General features: G+C 51.8%; 6 protein-coding genes across 6 annotated transcripts; 2 read left to right on the top strand and 4 right to left on the bottom strand.

The window, feature by feature from the left end:
* Positions 1–148: 148 nt before the first annotated feature.
* On the bottom strand, positions 149–1,330 carry CGGC5_v009045 (AB hydrolase superfamily protein; the record flags this gene model as incomplete). Its single annotated transcript, XM_032037615.1, has 4 exons — positions 149–251; positions 303–707; positions 760–925; positions 973–1,330. 4 exons carry the CDS (start codon positions 1,328–1,330, stop codon positions 149–151), a joined length of 1,032 nt encoding a protein of 343 aa, XP_031883672.1.
* Positions 1,331–2,886: 1,556 nt separating this feature from the next.
* yteR-4 (Unsaturated rhamnogalacturonyl hydrolase YteR) lies at positions 2,887–4,184 on the top strand (the record flags this gene model as incomplete). The annotated part of the gene is made up of 2 exons (XM_032037616.1): positions 2,887–4,029; positions 4,083–4,184. 2 exons carry the CDS (start codon positions 2,887–2,889, stop codon positions 4,182–4,184), a joined length of 1,245 nt encoding a protein of 414 aa, XP_031883673.1.
* Positions 4,185–4,482: 298 nt separating this feature from the next.
* CGGC5_v009043 (uncharacterized protein) lies at positions 4,483–4,904 on the bottom strand (the record flags this gene model as incomplete). Its single annotated transcript, XM_032037617.1, has 2 exons — positions 4,483–4,708; positions 4,846–4,904. The coding sequence occupies 2 exons, from the start codon at positions 4,902–4,904 to the stop codon at positions 4,483–4,485; spliced, it is 285 nt and encodes a 94-aa protein (XP_031883674.1).
* Positions 4,905–6,460: 1,556 nt separating this feature from the next.
* Positions 6,461–9,025, bottom strand: CGGC5_v009042 (putative transporter; the record flags this gene model as incomplete). Its single annotated transcript, XM_032037618.1, has 15 exons — positions 6,461–6,485; positions 6,549–6,679; positions 6,735–6,808; positions 6,863–6,909; positions 6,962–7,033; positions 7,083–7,488; positions 7,549–7,679; positions 7,732–7,822; positions 7,877–7,919; positions 7,977–8,046; positions 8,103–8,213; positions 8,266–8,336; positions 8,389–8,496; positions 8,562–8,723; positions 8,783–9,025. 15 exons carry the CDS (start codon positions 9,023–9,025, stop codon positions 6,461–6,463), a joined length of 1,785 nt encoding a protein of 594 aa, XP_031883529.1.
* Positions 9,026–11,124: 2,099 nt separating this feature from the next.
* SUVH5 (Histone-lysine N-methyltransferase, H3 lysine-9 specific SUVH5) lies at positions 11,125–14,257 on the top strand (the record flags this gene model as incomplete). Its single annotated transcript, XM_032037619.2, has 6 exons — positions 11,125–11,353; positions 11,426–11,466; positions 11,528–12,089; positions 12,405–12,430; positions 12,905–12,991; positions 13,049–14,257. 6 exons carry the CDS (start codon positions 11,125–11,127, stop codon positions 14,255–14,257), a joined length of 2,154 nt encoding a protein of 717 aa, XP_031883530.2.
* Positions 14,258–15,265: 1,008 nt separating this feature from the next.
* Positions 15,266–17,060, bottom strand: CGGC5_v009040 (uncharacterized protein; the record flags this gene model as incomplete). Its single annotated transcript, XM_032037622.1, has 4 exons — positions 15,266–16,314; positions 16,413–16,525; positions 16,811–16,953; positions 17,007–17,060. 4 exons carry the CDS (start codon positions 17,058–17,060, stop codon positions 15,266–15,268), a joined length of 1,359 nt encoding a protein of 452 aa, XP_031883677.1.
* Positions 17,061–18,209: the final 1,149 nt, after the last annotated feature.

The following is an 18,209-nucleotide window of genomic DNA, read 5'->3' as shown; positions in this document are numbered from 1 at the left end:
CTAAGCCCTTCAAAGTCGTCGAGTTACATGGATTTGTCTGCAAACCGGTCTGAGGCTAAAAACAAGTGACAAGTTCACAGTGAAGTCGTGATTGGTAAAACTCCAAGACTATTGATGACCCAATGATAACCCAGTCTTACTATCAAGCTTAAGAACAAATGGGGGCCGATAACGGATCATATGTTGAACCGAAACCATCGGCAAGCGTTCTGCATGCATCATGAACTAACTGCTGGCTGATTTGGTGTACACTGACGAGAATTTCAGTAACTGGAGAGAACGTTTGAGCTTTCACATCTTACCCTGAAAGAATCAGCACTGAGTGCGTGGCTCCTTCGTAAACCTTGGTTTCGACCTCGACACCAGCATCTTTTAGTTGCTCTGCGTACTTGAGCCCTTCAGGCGCCAAGAGGTCAATCTCGGCAATAGCAATCCAGGTCTTTGGGCTTCGTGCCACCATGCTTCTGGGTGCAAAGCATGGCGATGCGTCCCAGTTTTTCTTGTCTTCATGGTTCGGGAAGTAGAGGTTTTGGTACCAAGTCATTCGTCCAGGCGTAAGCCAGGGGACGTGCTTGGAAGAGGACCACACAGTCTCTGCTGTGGCAGTACTGTCAATGACAGGACATATGAGAATTTGAGAAATGGGGGCTGGTGTCACATTCTCCAGAGAGGCTTTCATTGTGAGAACAGCAGTAAGGCTCCCACCGCTGCTACTATCAGTAACAGAATGAGGACAGGATCACACGATGGTTCACTTACGCCGAAAGGCCGCCGATTGTCAGAAGAGAGGTGTTGATATCGAGATGCGATGTATTAGAGGGCTGAACCACCCATCTAAGTCCAGTAAGACAATCATCTACAGCGGCGGGATAGACGTGCTCGGGGGCATGGCGATAGTTGATGGTGATCACCACGCATCTGACGTCTATGTTTTGTTAACACCTGCCTCGCATCTTCAGAACGGGAGCTCACATTTGCAAACATGCGTCAAGAATCCATTCTCACTGTCTAATCCTCCGTTGACCCAACCACCTCCGTGCAGCCACACTAAGCATGGCCATCTTCCCGGGGGCGCTTCGCCTTCAGGCACAAACACGCGGACTTGAATGCCGCCGCCGAGTTCCTCATCCCAAGTTCTACCAACTCGGGATAGCTTCTGCATGGCATGTGCAAGAGGATTCGGATTACATCGCGAAGTTGGATCCCAGGGCTGGGCTTCTGAAGGCTCTATGAATTGGATGATGCTGTCATGGAGAGCAACATATTCGGAGTCCAACTTTTCGCGGACAGATGGGTGAATGGGCTGATAGATCTTCCTGGTTTCACCCATCTTGAGGAATTGACACCGACAATTCTAGACCGCGAAGTTGAGAATGAAGATTGTTGTTGTTGTGGAGAATGTGCGCAGGCTTTCAAAAAGACGTCGACCGGATGTCTCATGCTTAATCATGGCCGGCGGATTTGCCCGTTCCCGGCAATCGCCGGCAAGACCCATCAAACCGGCATTTGATCGGAACTTCGGAAGCGAACACAGAGGTCGTAATTACACCTTCATGGGACTGACCGTGAGAAAGATATTCGGAACAGAGCCTTGATTTCACAATGACATGCTTGAAGAACTTCAATGGAATATAGTATAATGCATATGGCTGATAGATGGCAGCGCGATACCACCGGCTTGCGAAGAATCTGTCTATATTAATTATTTGGTTGATCTGAAGAGCCATTCATAACCAGCAGGGCTTAGCATACTTTTATGACCTGAAGATCTTGCTAGCGACACAAAATGGGTATATTTTTGGACGTACGTGCAGCCAAATTATTTCATCGATTGACGCGGAAAAGACCCGGTTTCAACGCATTACCTGCTGGGCGGATAAGTTCAAAGAACCATTCGGCGGTGTCCAACGGCTCAGGTCATTGTCTTGGCAAAATGGCGATGCTGCAGGGCTTTTAATATGAAAGGCGTCGCTGCCCAGTCACGTTGGACATGGTGCCAAGGATCTGACGCAGGCAGCCCGGTCTAACAAACAACCGAGGGAAATAAATCAATTCGCCCGCCAGATAGGCCCTGATCTTCCAGCCCAGGATAAAGCGCTGATTGGTGTATAAATTGTTCCAGGGAGTCGATCACTGAGATTAGGAAGCTTTTGACGGTCCTTTGGGACCAGCCGCACTTTCGACTGGCACTCACCTCCCGCTCTCGTTTGACTGCAGCTGCGCTGTGCCGGCATCCGTGATTACTCGCAGACAGATTTGAATGCCGACATGGAAGGAACGGTTTTAACAGCCGCGGATGTCATAGGATCTCATTCGTTTCATAAACCAAGCCAGCTACCTGTGCGTTAATAAAGATGCTATGTCGTTCAAAAAAGGTACAAACTTCACGAAGGAAAGTTTATCAGTGAGCTTCAGGGTGCAAATAAGCATCAAGGTAAGCTCATCGAGTTCCCCGCCGCGAGTAGCTCCCCCAATGGCTTCCCCGCAAAGACCGACCCTGGACCCCGCAGTCTAAGCCAGGGTCTGCTTTTCCGTCCCTGTGGAACAGCATGAAGCTGCTCGGTACTGGGCGTAGGATGATGTCTTCTCTACTAGTCCAAGCATACGACAGACATACGATGAAATACGCAGCTGCAGCTCAAGACAATGCGTCGGATAAGCAGAAGACTGGCCGCAGGGTCTTGGCCGATCTTGGTTCAGTGAGGGGAACCTTGTCGGCTGCGACTTCACGAGATTGACGAGTTCTGTCGAGGTAGTTTAATATGGCTGGAAATTTGTATAAATAAGCGTAGGTACAAGTAGGCAATTCTTTCATAGAACGGCAAGCACCTCATCGTGTCTATCGGGGACTTCGCAGCAGTATCAAGCCTGCAGTCCACCTTTAAGATGAAGGTCTCAACTCTTGTCACGACTGCGTTGGCGAGCGCCACCTTCGCAGCCGCTTCCGTTTCCCTTCCAAATGGATGGTTCACAGTTCCGCCGGATGAGAAGATCAAGACATCCAAGTTCAAAGGGGAGACCCGATACCTTACGTGGATGGCCGATTCCCAGATCAAGCACGGCGTTGAACCCACCTTCGCCTATACCGTTTCAGCATACTACTCCGGCATTCTTCTGGCATACAACCGAACCGGCGATGAGAAGTACTACAACTATGTCAAGCACTATGCGGATGTCATTCTGTATCCGGCATGGAATGGAGAGATTCTGTTGTACAACAACAGCAACTCCATTGACGACATCCGTTTTGGTCACACGTTTCTCGACTTGTATAAGTTCACTGGCAACGAAATATACAAGATAGCAGCCCAAACACTGCGCAACCAGATCGATCGCACTGGGCGCACGCCCACCGGAGGATTCTACCATAGGTACCCCGTTTACATCGATCAGATGTGGCTTGATGGCATCTACATGTTAGATGTGTACTATGCTCGCTGGACCCACGAGTTCGATGCCGATAACTCCACCGCCTGGGACGACATCGCCCTTCAGTACGATCTCATTGACGCCGGAACAATCTCCGAGCGTGAGCGCACCAATGGTCTCCCGCTTCATGGTTTTGATTGGAGCAAGAAGGCTATCTGGGCTGACCCCGAGACCGGTGCCTCCCCGCATGTGTGGGGTCGTGCAGTCGGTTGGTACATCATGGCGCTGGTTGATACCCTGGAACTCTTCCCAGAGAATCATGCAGGCCGCGAGCGCTTGTTGAAGTACCTGCAGTCCGTCGCCGATGCCATTGTCGCGGCGCAGGATAATAAGACCAAGGGATGGTGGCTGGTTATGACTCCCGGCACTGAGGGCCAGTGGGGCAACTACATCGAGAGCTCAGGCTCTTCCATGTTCGTCTATGGCTTGCTTAAGAGTGTACGTCTCGGTTACATCGCAGGGCACAAATATCTGAAAGCTGCTCTGGATGGTTACAAGCTCATGACGGACACGTTTGCCGAGGTCCGCAAGAACGACAATGCCCTTCTATACGAGTGGACTGTCCAGACCGGCAGTCTGAGCTCGAACGGCACATTCGAGGTGAGAAAGCTCTCTTTATAATTCTCAACAAGCACATGCTAACATGACCCCAGTACTATGCAAGCCAGCCTTTGTTCGAGTCAGACCTCAAAGGAGTTGCGCCTTTCTTATTCTCAAGCTACGAGTATGAATTGTACTTGGAAGCGAAGAAATAGCTCAGAAAACGAAGTAAAAGCCCAGGAAATAGACAGGCTATAGTATTATAACTTCAAAGGCAGATCCATAGAGACTAATTGGCAAATAAACAATTCCATCACGGGTGGTATGTGCTACATTTGAAGTTCAGGTCCTTGGCGACGTAGAAGATGTTGATTTCAAAGGTCCCTTCGACCTATCACTTTGAATTATCTAGGAAAGAGAGAACTGGCACAGTTGTTTATGAAGTGCTTGCGCGACACGATCGGCTTTGTTGCTGAGCTTGTTGATTTGTCTGCCGCTAGGTATTTTGGTCGCCTAGAGTCTTCTCTTTCCGTTGTTCTTCCTGGTCTTCTTGCCAGTGTTGGTGTTGTTACCGGTGTTGCCCGCACTAGCGCCGCTCACGCGCTCGCATCTCTCGCCACCGTCTCCGTTGCCGCAACGAAGGGGCAACAGACAACATCCATCGGGGTCAGCGAATTGTTCGAGACCGTTTGCGCCTTTGCCGAGAGACTTGCAATCCGGTCCGTCGGGGAAGCCGCAGCTGTTGGAGAAGAATTGGGTTAGCTTATGGTTTTGGGAAAGGCTTTTCCTTCCATATGCTACAGAAAGCCAAGGAACTCAAAGACTTCAAACACAATCGAGAAAGGAGGCGCGGCGCGGCCGACCCTATTTACATACCCATTCTGTGCGAGGACGCCAGCGGCGCAAGCAGAGAGGATGATAGAGAAGAACTTCATTATGAAAATTGGGTTCAAAAGTCTCTGCGCAGCAGATGGAAGAAGAATTAGAAGTCTGGTCGGTTGGAAGAATGTAAAAGTTGTCGCTGGGATGGAAGCAATCTTGAAGATGGTCGCTGCGGGCTCGACCAAGCTTTATACTGCCCAACGAGCATGGTCTGTTTACCATCTCTCCATGATTCTCGTAGCATCGCTTCCCAAACATCTTGGCGATGGGTACTCGTTGTTTTGCTGCGTAGCATCCATCGCTAACCCCGAGGAGTACGACACTCTCGGTGGCAGACCCCAACATCCCTGCGAAACCTAGTGTCAAACTAAGCTTACCGCGCAACCATCAGAAATGCTTCATGGCATGTGTCACAATGGGACGACAGTCGACATACAGGGTTCATGACTCCAGATTTCGCTTGGCTTGAGCCGGCCGCTCACGAGCGAAAATCTGCAAATCCTGTATTTGACAGGGGCAGCCTATTTTGCCTGCTGAACTATTCCGCTGCATTGTTTTTGCTACCTTGCAGCAGCCCGAAGATAGGAGCAGCGGAGCCTCCCGCACGGCAGGAGCGGACTTGGCACTTCGGAATGCTCCAGAGGCTCCTGCCCTAGGTCAACTAAGCCTCAACACACCCATCCCAGGGCCTTGACAAGCAATATGGGGAGACTTCCACGGCAAAAGCTATTCTCTTGTCATCTCAAGTCGCCTCAACTTGGAGCCGAGCACATACGGAAAGCCTCGTTCAAGCGCTCAAAAGGAGAGCGAGGAAGCGGGATGAGTGCACTTGTGTCCGCAAATGTGTACACTTGGTGATCCCATCGTTGCACTTCTTTCCCACTTTGAATACGAGCCACACGAGCACCCGATAAGAGGAGAGCTAATTCAAACGGATCAACTGAGAATCAGTTACCCTTGACGAGTTCATTCCAAGCCATCGGTTAGCAGGCCCCAGCAGGACGTAGCCGCAGGAATCCGGGGTGGAATCTTCCAAAAGCCTTCTTTTTCGCGGGTCTGTCGGAATATCACCATACGTTATTAGAGTTACGGGGACATCAAACCGACCTTACAGGGCGGCTACGGTTACATGCGGACACCTTGCAGTGGTGCTGGTGCTACCCCAACCGCCCCTGTTTCAAAGCCTTAAAGATTCAGCTGAGCAGCCAAGCAAGGGCTGTCCCACCTGGAGAAGGGGCAAGAGAGTTTCATTAGGAGTTAATCTTGACGCGCGCGTTACAATAACAAGACTTCAATAATTGGCGCCTGCGTCTGTGATTTTACCATGGATCACTCATCCCGCCGGCTCGGTTGAAGGAATGAGACACAGCTGGCAAGGATCAGCTTACGGCATAGGTTGACAATAATCCCGGGGCAAATGTCCCCGTTCATAACTCGTGAAATGGACTTGTTCGTCAGACAATGAAAGACATTTTGATTCTATATGGGGAAGACCATAGACCGCGCGCTTCTTTCTTCTTTGGCCGTCTATGAATCCAAGACTGCGATAAGACAAGAGACGAACACTGTCGGTTCGCCGCCGAGATATACAACAGTTGAATTTCGGAGTCTACGTTGCAAAGCGGAAGTCGAGCCTGGGTAACGCGTTAGCAACATTATTCAGTCAAAGTTCAAGGTGCAAGCGGGAGGTAGCTCACCTTTTGTTCCCGACATCCGTCGTGTTGGTCCTGTAGTTGTGTTGCTCTTCTGGGGACATAGCGTCCCAAACCTTGGCCTTTTGGTTGTTTCTCCATCGGTAGTAAAAGAATGTGAATGGGTATTGAACAACCTGCAAACAACCTGAGCACCTAATCTTACCAAGCGTAGGGGTGGAGATGACTTACACACATCCAGATGCAGATAACCAAAAGGCCCTTGTTTGCCTTGAAGTACCGCGGAGCATCATTGGATTGATAGACTTGGTGGCTAAGGTTAATCTCCTGCCGTCACGCGGGTGACAATTAAGACTCACTGTTCGCTCCGATCATGCCCGAGACTTGCACCCACATATTGTAAAGGCTAAGGACGGGTCAGCGAAGCGACGACTTCAAAAGAGAAAGGAGAGACATACGAGGCAGACACCGTTCTGTTCTGCACCGAACCTGCGTTTCTACTTGTCCAAGCCACTTGAATGGGGTGGGTGCTAGGCCTTATTAGCTCATGCAGCCTTTATCAGCCAATCCAGCACTCACTAGGGGAATGAGAGCAAAACTGTGGCGATCGCGAAGTATGCCCATGGGCTGATGGGGTCCGGCAACGCGATCAACGCCACAAAGCAAGGCAACAACCAAGCATCTTCGGCCATCGACACAAAACTCCGATTGTTCACCAGCTCACTCAAAGCAGTAATGAGCAGCATGGTAATACTGGAACCAACGATGTTCGGGATCGAAAGCAGGTTGGTCTGGATGACGTTGAAACCGAGACCGCGGAAGGATAAAGTGAGGTATTGGTTGACCGGATACTTGGGCAAGCCGAAGAGCAGGCCAAGGGCGTACAGCGGCCACATATCGTAGTCCTTGGAGCACTCCCAGATCTGCCTGACGGACAGGCCCTGTCGGTTGTACATACCTCCCTTCTGGGGGTCATCACGAATGACTGTGTGATACTGAGGTTAGATGCAGTTCTGGGTAAAGTTGAAGCACGTGGGATGCTCACCGGAGTTGACAATGATCTTAACTTCCTTTTCCTTGAAGTAGCCCTTGGGGTTCCACCAGCTCCTCGTTCGGGCGGGACATTGCGGCATCAGGAAGAATGAGAGCAGTCCAACACTGAACGTAAAGCAGCCCCTGAAGTCAAGAGTTAGTACAGGACTCGGTGGTTCGAAGCAGAACAACTCACTCAATGAGGAACATCCATCTCCAGCCTTCGTAGCCCAAGATACCTCTCATAGACAGAAGACCGACCGCGGCAAAACCCACACCAATGTCAACTGCAGAGAATGTGAGCTGCTGAACTGAACCGTGTCCTTGGTTGCACCACTTACCAATTTGGGAAGACATCCAAAACCAGGCTAGGCGAATTGGAAGCTAAGTTAGAGTAAGCGAAAAGCCCGTAAAGCTTTGCCATCTACTGGAGTTACTCACAGACGTGCCCGTGTACCAATAGCTAAGATACAGAATTGTGTCAGGGATGAAGCCACCTTGGAAGGTAGCGCTAGATTCGTCCGAGTCAAAAAAGTGTCATGCAGAACCAGGTACAACATAACCTACATCAGATATCTGGTGGCAAGAAATGACGCCCGTCCCTTCAGGAAGAATTGCAGGCCGGAAACGGTACTGAAAAGACAGATCTGGATTGGGATCCACAGATCCGGGCCGATACTATTGAGGTCAGATGGGCTTCATATTTACTTGTAGGCCCATATTGACGAACCGCTTGGAGATCAACTGGGATGGAAGCTCGGCAACAAGGAAACCGACTCGGGAGATGGTTTGGCCAAGGTTCTTCTTTGTGTTAACATTGTAAGGGACCCGAAACATTGGCGGATGTACTCACGTAGTCACCGCGAGTGAGGCCAAGATCAGGGAGCATGTCATCAGAAACGGCGTTGTTGATGTTGTTTCTGTCAATGTTCAAAGCAGCAAACATGACGCAACACCAGACCTGAGTGTTGCAAGTCAGTCAGTCGCGTTCACCAAAGGCATTGTGCGATGCTCGTCAAAACTCACCATAATCTTCCAATCAACCTTGCGTCGCACTTGCCGCTCTTCTCTCCAGGTCCAGCGGAATGAGGGGTCGAAAGCCTCCTTGTTCTCCCATTGCGGGTGGATGTAAGCCTCCTTGTACTCTTCCAAATTCTCGGAATCCCAGATGCTCGGTTGTGTCGCAATCTTTGATGCTGCAGATCAGCTAAACGTTCAGATGTTGATGTACCGTGAAGATGACCTACGGCGTCAAGGTCGTATTCTTCCGCTTTGGGGCCCTTCCGGATTCTCAAGAAGCGAAGGATAGCGTCGCCGAGCGCGGCTTCCATGCGCTGAGTCTGCTGTGTAGCCGAAGCCGAGGCGGTCGGGGGAACTGCGTCTCGGACATCCTTGCCGGTGCCGGTCTTGGAGTCTGCGCCCGCGTGGTCCGAAGACGTGATGGACCCTGCGGGCGAGGGCTTGTTGGTCGGTTGCTGCTGGGCAGACATTTTGGACGGCAACTCGAAGAAGGAACGAAGTCGAGTCGACACAACGGGCAGCAAAAGCAAACATCTACCTACGCAAGCGATTCCCCTATCTATTTAAGAGGGAAGCATTAAAATCTCTTTCCACACCAGCTTCGGTCGCCGCCCGAACCCCCCTGGTGACAGAACCGGGCTACCGGTCGCCGCATTTCTTAGCCAAACGGCATACATGGAGGGAACCTCAAAGGCGTGATGGATAATAGCGACCGTCCATAGGCAGGAAACAGCGGCCATACCCCGATTTTTGCCCCTTTGGTAAAACGATGCCCCCCCACAGGGGGTGACGGCATGTTGCTTACCCAGGTAGAACCCCTGAACAGATCGTCTTCCGAGGAGATCCAAAACTTGGGATCAGAGAGCTACGATGAGCGCTGAGAGTTGTGTATACTGACAGAATGTAACGGCAGGGGACCACGCTATTTACTGCTTGATTTCGAGACGCGCGCCAGCTCTATCGGAGCTTTTCTCTAAGCTTAACCTAAACCTGAGCCGCTATTTCTTCTTCTTGTCCATTGCCTTTGACGCGAAACCGAGCCAGGTTCGCGGTTGTCTAGAACGCAATGTGCGGAAGAGTTGAACACTGGGGCCGATGTTACGGTTCGTCCACTTTGGTGTGTTGCGCCATTCGCTTGCAGCGCACGCCATTGATTCACCATCATTTGTTTCGATGGCGTGCTGGAGGTCGAACCCCCGCATTACATATTTATGCAGGCAGCTTACCCTCCGCGCCGGCCTGGCCACACCCTCTCCACTCGGTTGAAGAATCCGTCCCGGCCGGCAGTATTCACGGGTAACCTGCTTAGAATCGCTGCAGCTTTGATACTGCGGGGCATGCCGACCGCCGGGGCCGAGAGCAACACCCCACACTCGGGGCCGCCATGACCGGTACGAACGAAGTGGGTCATAATGATTCGGGGTGGTGGCCGGAGCCTGCGCGGAGCTATCTTGGCTATTCAGCCCTGGACAAATGGCATGGCTTATAACTTTCAGTCAATTCACAATTCCAAAATCCCTCGGTATATCAAAAGTCTCGATTAGCCGTATCTGGAGTACTACATCTAACCGCTTTCAATGAATGAAGCTCAAGACATTGTTCGCGTAAACTCCCTATTCAGCCCATGAACATTCGCAGAGCAATATCACATGGTCATGCTGGTCGAGGGAGCTCGTACAGACATGTTGGGTTGCCAGGTTTCTCCGAATATTTTATCTGACCACTGTTGCAAACCTAGCACTGCCAAGTCAGGAGCTGAGCAGCCAAACAGAGAAGACGCTCGAAATCTTTTCGACTTCATGAACTTGGGCCAAACATGTTTGCAACGGAGTTACCCCAGACTCCGTCGAATGGGGCGAGAGGAGACACAAAAGTCCCATGCATCCATTAAAACGGGTATCCATCTCTGGGCAACAGGGACCCCGTAAAGCGTCAGTCCCGCCTCTGAAGTCAGTTATTACTTGTGTAGGATTGCAATTAGCCTTCATGGCTTCTTCTCTTCACGAAGTATCCGCACTCCCTCACACACATCTCCCTCGATTTTCGGCCGCCGTTGAAAGCCACAAACCACGCGGCAGATTTCCATGAGAACAATAAGCGCCCTACGAATACACGCTGTGGCTGTGATTTTTGTCCATTTTGCCGAGACGCTAGCACAGCTTAGCTTCTTCAGCTACGCTTATTTTCCCCATCTGTGCTGCACAACAGGACGGAAAACAGGGTGTTTTCAGGCAGTGCACTGCAATTTCACAGCGCTTGGCAGCACGTAAAAAGAAATCATGTCGCTTCCATGGCGCGGTTGGGCGGGAGAGCCCGCCCAATTGACGAACCAGACACCTCAGTGAGGGGTTCAGCCAGCTTCGCCTCGTATGCGGCCACAGGGCTGACTGCCTGCGATGGTGGACTGATGCCTGTCGAATGGAGACCCTTGAATTCGCGTGTTTACGAGAGTTTCTTGGAAGAGATTTCTGTCCTCTTTTGTGATCGCGTCGCTAGCTTGAGATTCTTTCTCTCATCTTGACCTCAAATGACAGCATTTTCACGCCTTTGCCATTGACCCGCGAGCGCCATGATTCCAATCCGTACCCAAGCCCGAAGCCTGTTGGTGGCGCTCTTCGGCGTGTCAGTAGCGCTCGGCCAGGAATGCAGCTACGAAGGCGGTTGGGCACTCCGGGCCCCGGGGTCTTGCCCGCCGAGCGCGCCGGTCGAGTGCGGAACAGGCGCACAACCTCGGTGCTGTCCTTCCGGATACACATGCATTGGAGATGGCGACTATGTTGGTAATTATTGCTGCAAAGGTATGTAGTTGCCTCCCCAACTTTGTTCAATGTGGCCGTTGATTGGAAGCTGACGCGCTTTACCCGGTGCAGACCCGGAAGACTGCAGATCCCTAGCTCTCGAGTACCCTCAGGTGCGCCAATCCATCCCAACGGCGAGCTTTTGCAAAAGTTCCGCGATTGACATTGAAGCAGTGCCCCGACTCATCATGGAAACTTTGGGGTGTAAATGGCAAGCTGGATAACGGAGGGTGGTGCTGCATGGACAGTTTCAATGGCACATACCGCGACAACAGCCAAGGCATCGCCCTCCTGTGCACGTCAACGACAGCGACCGCGCTACCTGCGAACATTTCGTGGGCTGATGCCGTGAGCACCTCGTCATGCTCTGTGACGGCGACGTCAACTTTGGCAACAACAGCAACGGGATCTTCAGTGGTTTCGAGCACGGCAACGACGACCAACACCGGGACAGCTGCTTCTTCGACGAGCACGGCTTCCGCGGGAAACGAAGAATCGGGTGGAATCTCAGGCGGTGCCGTAGCTGGAGCAGTCGTCGGAGGTGTAGCCGGCATAGGCCTGATCCTGGCCGCCATCTTCTTTGTTTGGAGGCGCAAGCGGGGTTCCGGGACCGCAGCAACCGGGCTGGATGGAAGCGAGCAAGGAGCATGGGCGTATGGCGACCAAAGTGCTGGCAAGCACACATATCAGATGCCTAGCGAGATGTCAGCTCAACCGTCGCGAGTCGAGATGGATGGTTCACCTTTACCCACGTATGAACTTGATGGATCGACAACGCACGAGCTAGACTCCGCGGCGACAAGCGCAACGCGACCAAGATAATGGACAACGGCTGCACTTGCATCGTACTAGGCCTCTGATTTCCCGATCTCAAGACCACAGAGTCATCTCCCAGAAAATTAATAACGGAACCTGTTAGTTGATTCCGCCCATCGAGGGTGCCCAACATACCAATTTTATTCGTGAGTTGGAATTGTGCAACTCAAATGGCTCCTGTCGTCGCGTTAGTTGCTTCCAATCCGCCAGCTCTCTAATTTTGCGATATCCGCAGTGGCGATCTTGGACCTAATGAAGGATGTAAGTTGAACTATGCTGGTCAACAAAGGTTGTTTAGTCATCCAAAGCAAAGGCTCTACCCGATATACGTAATCTCCGAATGGCAACTGCACGTTGCGATTTGATAAAGTTTCGGGTCATCTGAGCGGAAGGAGCGAATGGCAGTTAACAACTGCGGCGTGCCTTCCTGTTCGATCTGAGTTGTTGTCGGTGGGGTAGTTGCGCCTGGTCTGTGCAACATGATTGGCAGATTCTCGACGGAAGACCGTTGCACAGACCACCGACACTGCAACTCTGCAACCACCGACCTCACCTTCCACCCCGCGCGTCAACTGTCCATGCTTAACCCCTCAACAACACACTTCCCTCACCCACAGACCGTCAATCTGCCTCAAGTTGCGACACAAGCTTTGACGGGCTGGGAAATGTTGCATAGGCTTGGTTATACTGCTAGCCTTAGTTATTGACTGGTTATTCCCTCACGATACCAACTAGGTGCGGCTGGTCAACCGACGGACGCCCTGCCGAGAAACCGACAGCGTCACCGCCACAATTTCAACGAATTTCACAAGCGTTCAATCGGTATGAACCACCGACTTCAACTTTAACCAGTTCGATTACTAACCTTTTTTGAATTAGATAAATCCAAGGGTAACGATGGCTGCAGTCACTCCAGTCGAGGAAGGCACCGGCCCTCCACCCGCACCTTCCACCCAGACTGTACCCAGTCCTCCCCGGGAACGCACTCCTGGCAAGTACTTCGCCTGGGTCAACAAAAACGTCCTCGGCCTTCTCGCAATCTGGTCCAAGAGGCCTCAGGCTCTCGATGAGTCCACCCCTCGCGTGGTCGAGAAGAAGCAGGAATTCGCAGACTATCTCAACTACGTCGAGGCTTGCAAGCAAGCCTTCCCGAATGCCCTTCCCCGCGAGCTTTGCTCTGTCGACACGGCCCATCAACGTCTGACTAGTGGTCTGAAGATTGTATGCGATCCTGAGAAGTCTATTCAGCAACGCTACTTCTCTGATGAGGACAAGCGTCGCGCCCAGGATCTCTATGATTGGGCCCAGAGGGCGGATGCGCTTGCCTTGACCCCGCCGGCCAGCGACAACGAGACCACAGCCGTAGCCACTACTCGTCACCCTCGCACCGGAACCTACAGTGCGGACAGTGACGGCAAATACCCCATTCGCAAGCCTGCTCCCGCCCACCCAGTCTGGGGCCGAAGAGGCATCATGCATGGTGTCGCACTCACTGGCATGAACGGCAAGACTCAGTGCCTCAACCGGGACTACAAGAACGAGCAGCGCGAAGCTGCAGTCATCGGTCACAATGGTCTCACCGTCGGCGACTGGTTCGCCTCCCAGATTCGCGCCCTGTTCGTCGGCGCACATGGCTCCTCCGAGGCCGGTATCCACGGCCGCAAGGACCAAGGCGCCTACTCTGTTATTGTCAGCGGAACCTACGATGAGATCGACGTCGACCACGGAGACGTCCTGTACTACTCCGGCTCTCGGTCTCTCGAGCACAAGAACCCAACTCAATGCCCCCCGCGTTCCAGCGGAACCACTGCTCTTCACGTTTCACAGATGAACGGCAGACCCGTTCGCGTTCTCCGCAAGGCCTCCTCCGACAAGAAGAAGTTTTCCGTCTGGGCTCCTCTCTGCGGTATGCGCTACGACGGTCTTTACAGCGTCACTTGGTCTGGAACTAAGAAGAACACACACAATGGGCTCTTCGAGCAGTTCAAGCTCGTTCGTCTCCCCAACCAGACTCCGTTGGAGGACCTGCGCGAGATCCCTAGCATCGCCCAGCGCAACGACTACGCCAGGGTCTCAGAGTACTTCTGAACGAGAACTTGGTTGCGATACGACTTCTTTCATTTTTAGCTTGAGCGGATGGGGGTTTTCATACTGCTTTTTGACGGAGTCTTACGGAAAACCATCGGAGTTTTTATAGGGTGGAAGGCCATGGAACAGGTTATAAGCCGCGATTATAAGCCGCAAAGTGCGGCGTCAGGGTTTGCGTTTCTTTATGAGGAGTCATTGGGAAATACCCGTTCTTTTTAGCTAGGCACAGATGATTCAGTCAGCAGTCTGAATTCCACGGGAATCGCGTTTTTTATAACTTTGAGCCTCCTGCCGTGATTGGATGTCACCATGACCAAGTTGAGCCTGGTTTTGATAAACCTAAGGGATTTCTTGACGCGCGAGTCGTTCTCGTGGCCAAAAGAGTAAATAACGCTTTGTTGCCACTTCCGTCTAATATTGGTGCATCCGAGGGCTTATCGATTAAATGTAAAACTCAATGGCTTAGATCACCATGACCTCCCGGAAGATACACTCGCTCTCGAACCAACTACCCCGTGACTCATCCACTGATGTTATCTGCAATCGTCCTACTCGTCGAAATGCCCCTGCTTTGGCCTCTGCTTCCTTGAGGAGAAGCGCATACCCCCGTCCATCATCTGTCTTGCAAATCTCAAGGCTCCATAGAAGAAGCAAGTCCTCCTCGAGCCATTCCTGTTGGTGGTCTATCCTGAACGCCATTCTCGGGTCACGAAATACCTTTTCTCTTTCCTCGAGGCTTTCTTTGGTATTTGATGCGAGACACCCTATACCGTTCCATGCCGAGCCCCGGCCGTGCTCGCGATTCCAAATGACCCTCCTCATGTTGCCACGTATCAGCATGTACCCGTCGCTGACCATACCAAAAGCGTTTTCTGGTGTTATCAAAGTTGTCTGAACATCAACCAACTCGCATGTGATGTTGTCTGGCATTGTCTCGGGTAGCCACGCCAGAGGCATGTTGAAGCTTGCTCCGAAGCCCGTGATCTCGCCATTGACGCTTGCCCAAGATCAAGAAGGGGCTATATACCCCTTGGAATGCTTCGGGGATCCGGTGTACGATGCTGTGGTCCAGAGCGCCTGCTCCAGGAAGCTGTCCCTCCAGAGTCCTCCGAAATACCCATCAACACGCTTGCTCCGTCCATACTCCTCAGCCAGTGCCGCAATACCTAACAGCTTGTCGCCCTCAACCGTGAGAAAGCGCTCAGAGTAGGAGGCAATCAAGTAATTCCAACTTTGCGGGTGTTCCATATTAATGTGGATCTTACTCCCAGGGTGGAACGCCCAGTTGATCTCCTCGACTGTCAAGTGCGAGCCGCACTCTGATCTGATGCCCTCCAGGCAGAGGAAGGTCAGCTCTCTCAGGCCGTAGACTAGAACACGGGTAGATAATAACGTCTCCTGAAGTGTCCATCCTCTTTGGAATAGAGGAGCACTTGGCCTGCACGAGCTGCCTTCTGGAATTAGGAGAACATCCGAGAAGACGTTCTCATCGAATCGGGCCTTCATCTTGATGGGTCGCCACATGTCTCGAGGTCTGAGAAATCCGGTCTTGCTTGTGACTGCCTCTGACGGTGCCATTGTTATAAGCGAGCTTCGGTAGACAGCGTGCATCTTTGCGATCTCTTTCATCTTGTCGTTGTCGTCGTCTTGGATGATGCACATCGCATCAACCCACAAATACGACAGCCCGATCTGAACGGTGACTATGGCAGCGTCCTGGATCGTGGCTGGCAAGGTGCAGAAGTCGATATGATCTTGGTAAGACACAAAGTTGGATTTCAGCGTTTTCGCTTCTTGGTCTCCGCCCCAGCAATAAGAGAGAGTCGCGTAAGGTGCTACTGGTGGCGTAGTTGTGAGTTTAATCGTTGGATTTTGGGGAGTCCCTGAAACATGAAGCAGTCTTGTGGGAACGAATGTGTTCGATCGAGACGAGCACTTTGAATGGATTCTCTGGCATTCGTGCATCCATTGCGTGACACGGCGGTAACTCAGCTGAGAGTTCGAGACTAGGTTGGGTGGGAGGTGGCCTATCAATGCGCTAGAACGAGGCTTGTCGCCTTCACTAGTGCATTAGCATGATATGTCTTGACTGTTCGTATTGAACTGTGAAGTTGGAAGATCATACCAGGAACAGGGTAAACCTCGTATAACTCACCGTACCCCTCGGCATCGGGTCCCTTCCAGGCGAGGTGAAAGATCATTTTGGTGCTGGTATCCTCTCGCACATTTACGTACGATACTTCGTCTCCACTCAAAGCTTTCTTCTTCCTACTTTGAAAGTCTGATCGCCGTTCTTTCGGGGCCCTCTTGAAGAAATCACAGCCAAGTTTCGCCTTTTCCTGGGCATATCGAGCAGTGAAGCCATCTTCAAACCGACGATATTCGTGCTCTTGATTATCACCCGGGCTACCTCGATAATTCAATCGAAAATGACGAAAATCGATTTCCCACTCCTGACAATGGGCGCAAGAGTGAGGCGCTAGGCTCGGGTGACTTGCCATCATCTCATGAAGCTCTGATGTGGCTGCGGCATCTTCCTCTGAATTGGCATACTTGGCCTCAACCGAGTCGTCTACTCCGAATTTTCTAGGAAGGATCTTTCTCTTATCTGGAGTTGTGTCTTCAAGATCTGAACCCGGGGACTCGTGTTGGTAGCCTCCACGCGTCTTTGCAGGGAGCCAGGGGTGGCGGCTAGGCTACTTGTTCCTCAGCATAAATGGAAGATGGTGTTTGCGGTGGTTCAACTCACATAGGCTTCCTCCACCTTTGGTTTAACACGGCGCTCAGCTTGTGCAGTCAGCATTTCCAGCAGCTCCAACGTGAGAGGCCTGGAAAACTACCCTGAGGGCGGACGGCTGACGATAGAAGCTCCCAGAGGATGCACAAGGGTCGGGGAACAAGAGATCATTTGGAGAGAAAGTGAGGCTAAGAAGTCAGGCCTCAGTGCCGTGTTTGCCGCTTGGCACGGCGCCGCTGTGTGGACGGGGCGTGTGCGATAGCCGAGCCAATCGTTGATGATGCGAAGTCTCTCATGTGCAACACTGCCTTCGCTCCAAGTTAAAACAAAGCTAAGTTACAAGCAATCATGTGTGAATCGAAGCGTGCAGGTTGACCAAAATGTCGATTTGTGAGCCGCCATTGCGTACAAGCCAGTCGCAGATGAATCATTTGGAGTGCGAGCCGTCAAGCCTACATAGGTACCTGTGCTGGGTATGATGATCCCCACCCCGAGATTGTCACGCTTCCACTTATTTGGGTTCGGATGCCGACCCCGATGCCGAGTTTGAGAAGTGTCGGTCTAAGAGACGTTTACCCACAGTGGGAGAAGCGTTACTTTCATCAAGAGAGGAAATAGATATATCACGAAATTCCTCAGTTACGACGACTTCTTTCATGTTCAGATTTGAAAGTGGACCTTTTTTCTCGCATTTATGTCTTTTCCTTTTCTTCGTCAGCTTCGGACCGGATCACGAGTCCCATAAGCAGTCAGGATTCCACCGACCCTTGCAACGCCGTTGTTTTAGGCGCGCCCTTTTCATGTGTATGCATGGCCTGGGCTCCGTACATCGCCTGCTATTGCGCCTTTATCTGCCATCATCACGCCCTTACTAGATACGATCTGGCTATGCACCAATCACACGGCTCAAATCCATTTCTGAATCTACAAAAGACCCTGAACCAACTTACAAAAGGCCCTGGAGTGCACTGCAGTCACAACAGCATCTGCCTAAGCGAGTAGGCAGCCAGGCTAGAACACGGGATCGGGGTCGGGAAGCCAAGCTGCTTCGCGATTTATTTAAGGATCGTTATGGTCGAATTTGCGACGCTGGCAAAGAGGGCGTAATCACGGCTCAAATTTACCCCTCGTCTTACCTTGACTTAAAGCCAGCGATCTCCGCATACTCTTCTGGACGCATTCCACTCCAATCCTCTAGCACATTCGGTTTGAGGT

Source organism: Colletotrichum fructicola (genome assembly GCF_000319635.2).
Source record: "Colletotrichum fructicola Nara gc5 chromosome Unknown KSG_Nara_v1_contig05, whole genome shotgun sequence".
Classification (NCBI taxonomy): Eukaryota; Fungi; Ascomycota; class Sordariomycetes; order Glomerellales; family Glomerellaceae; genus Colletotrichum; species Colletotrichum fructicola.
Note: the sequence above shows the minus strand (reverse complement) of the source record. Positions and strands in the feature narration are given on the sequence as shown.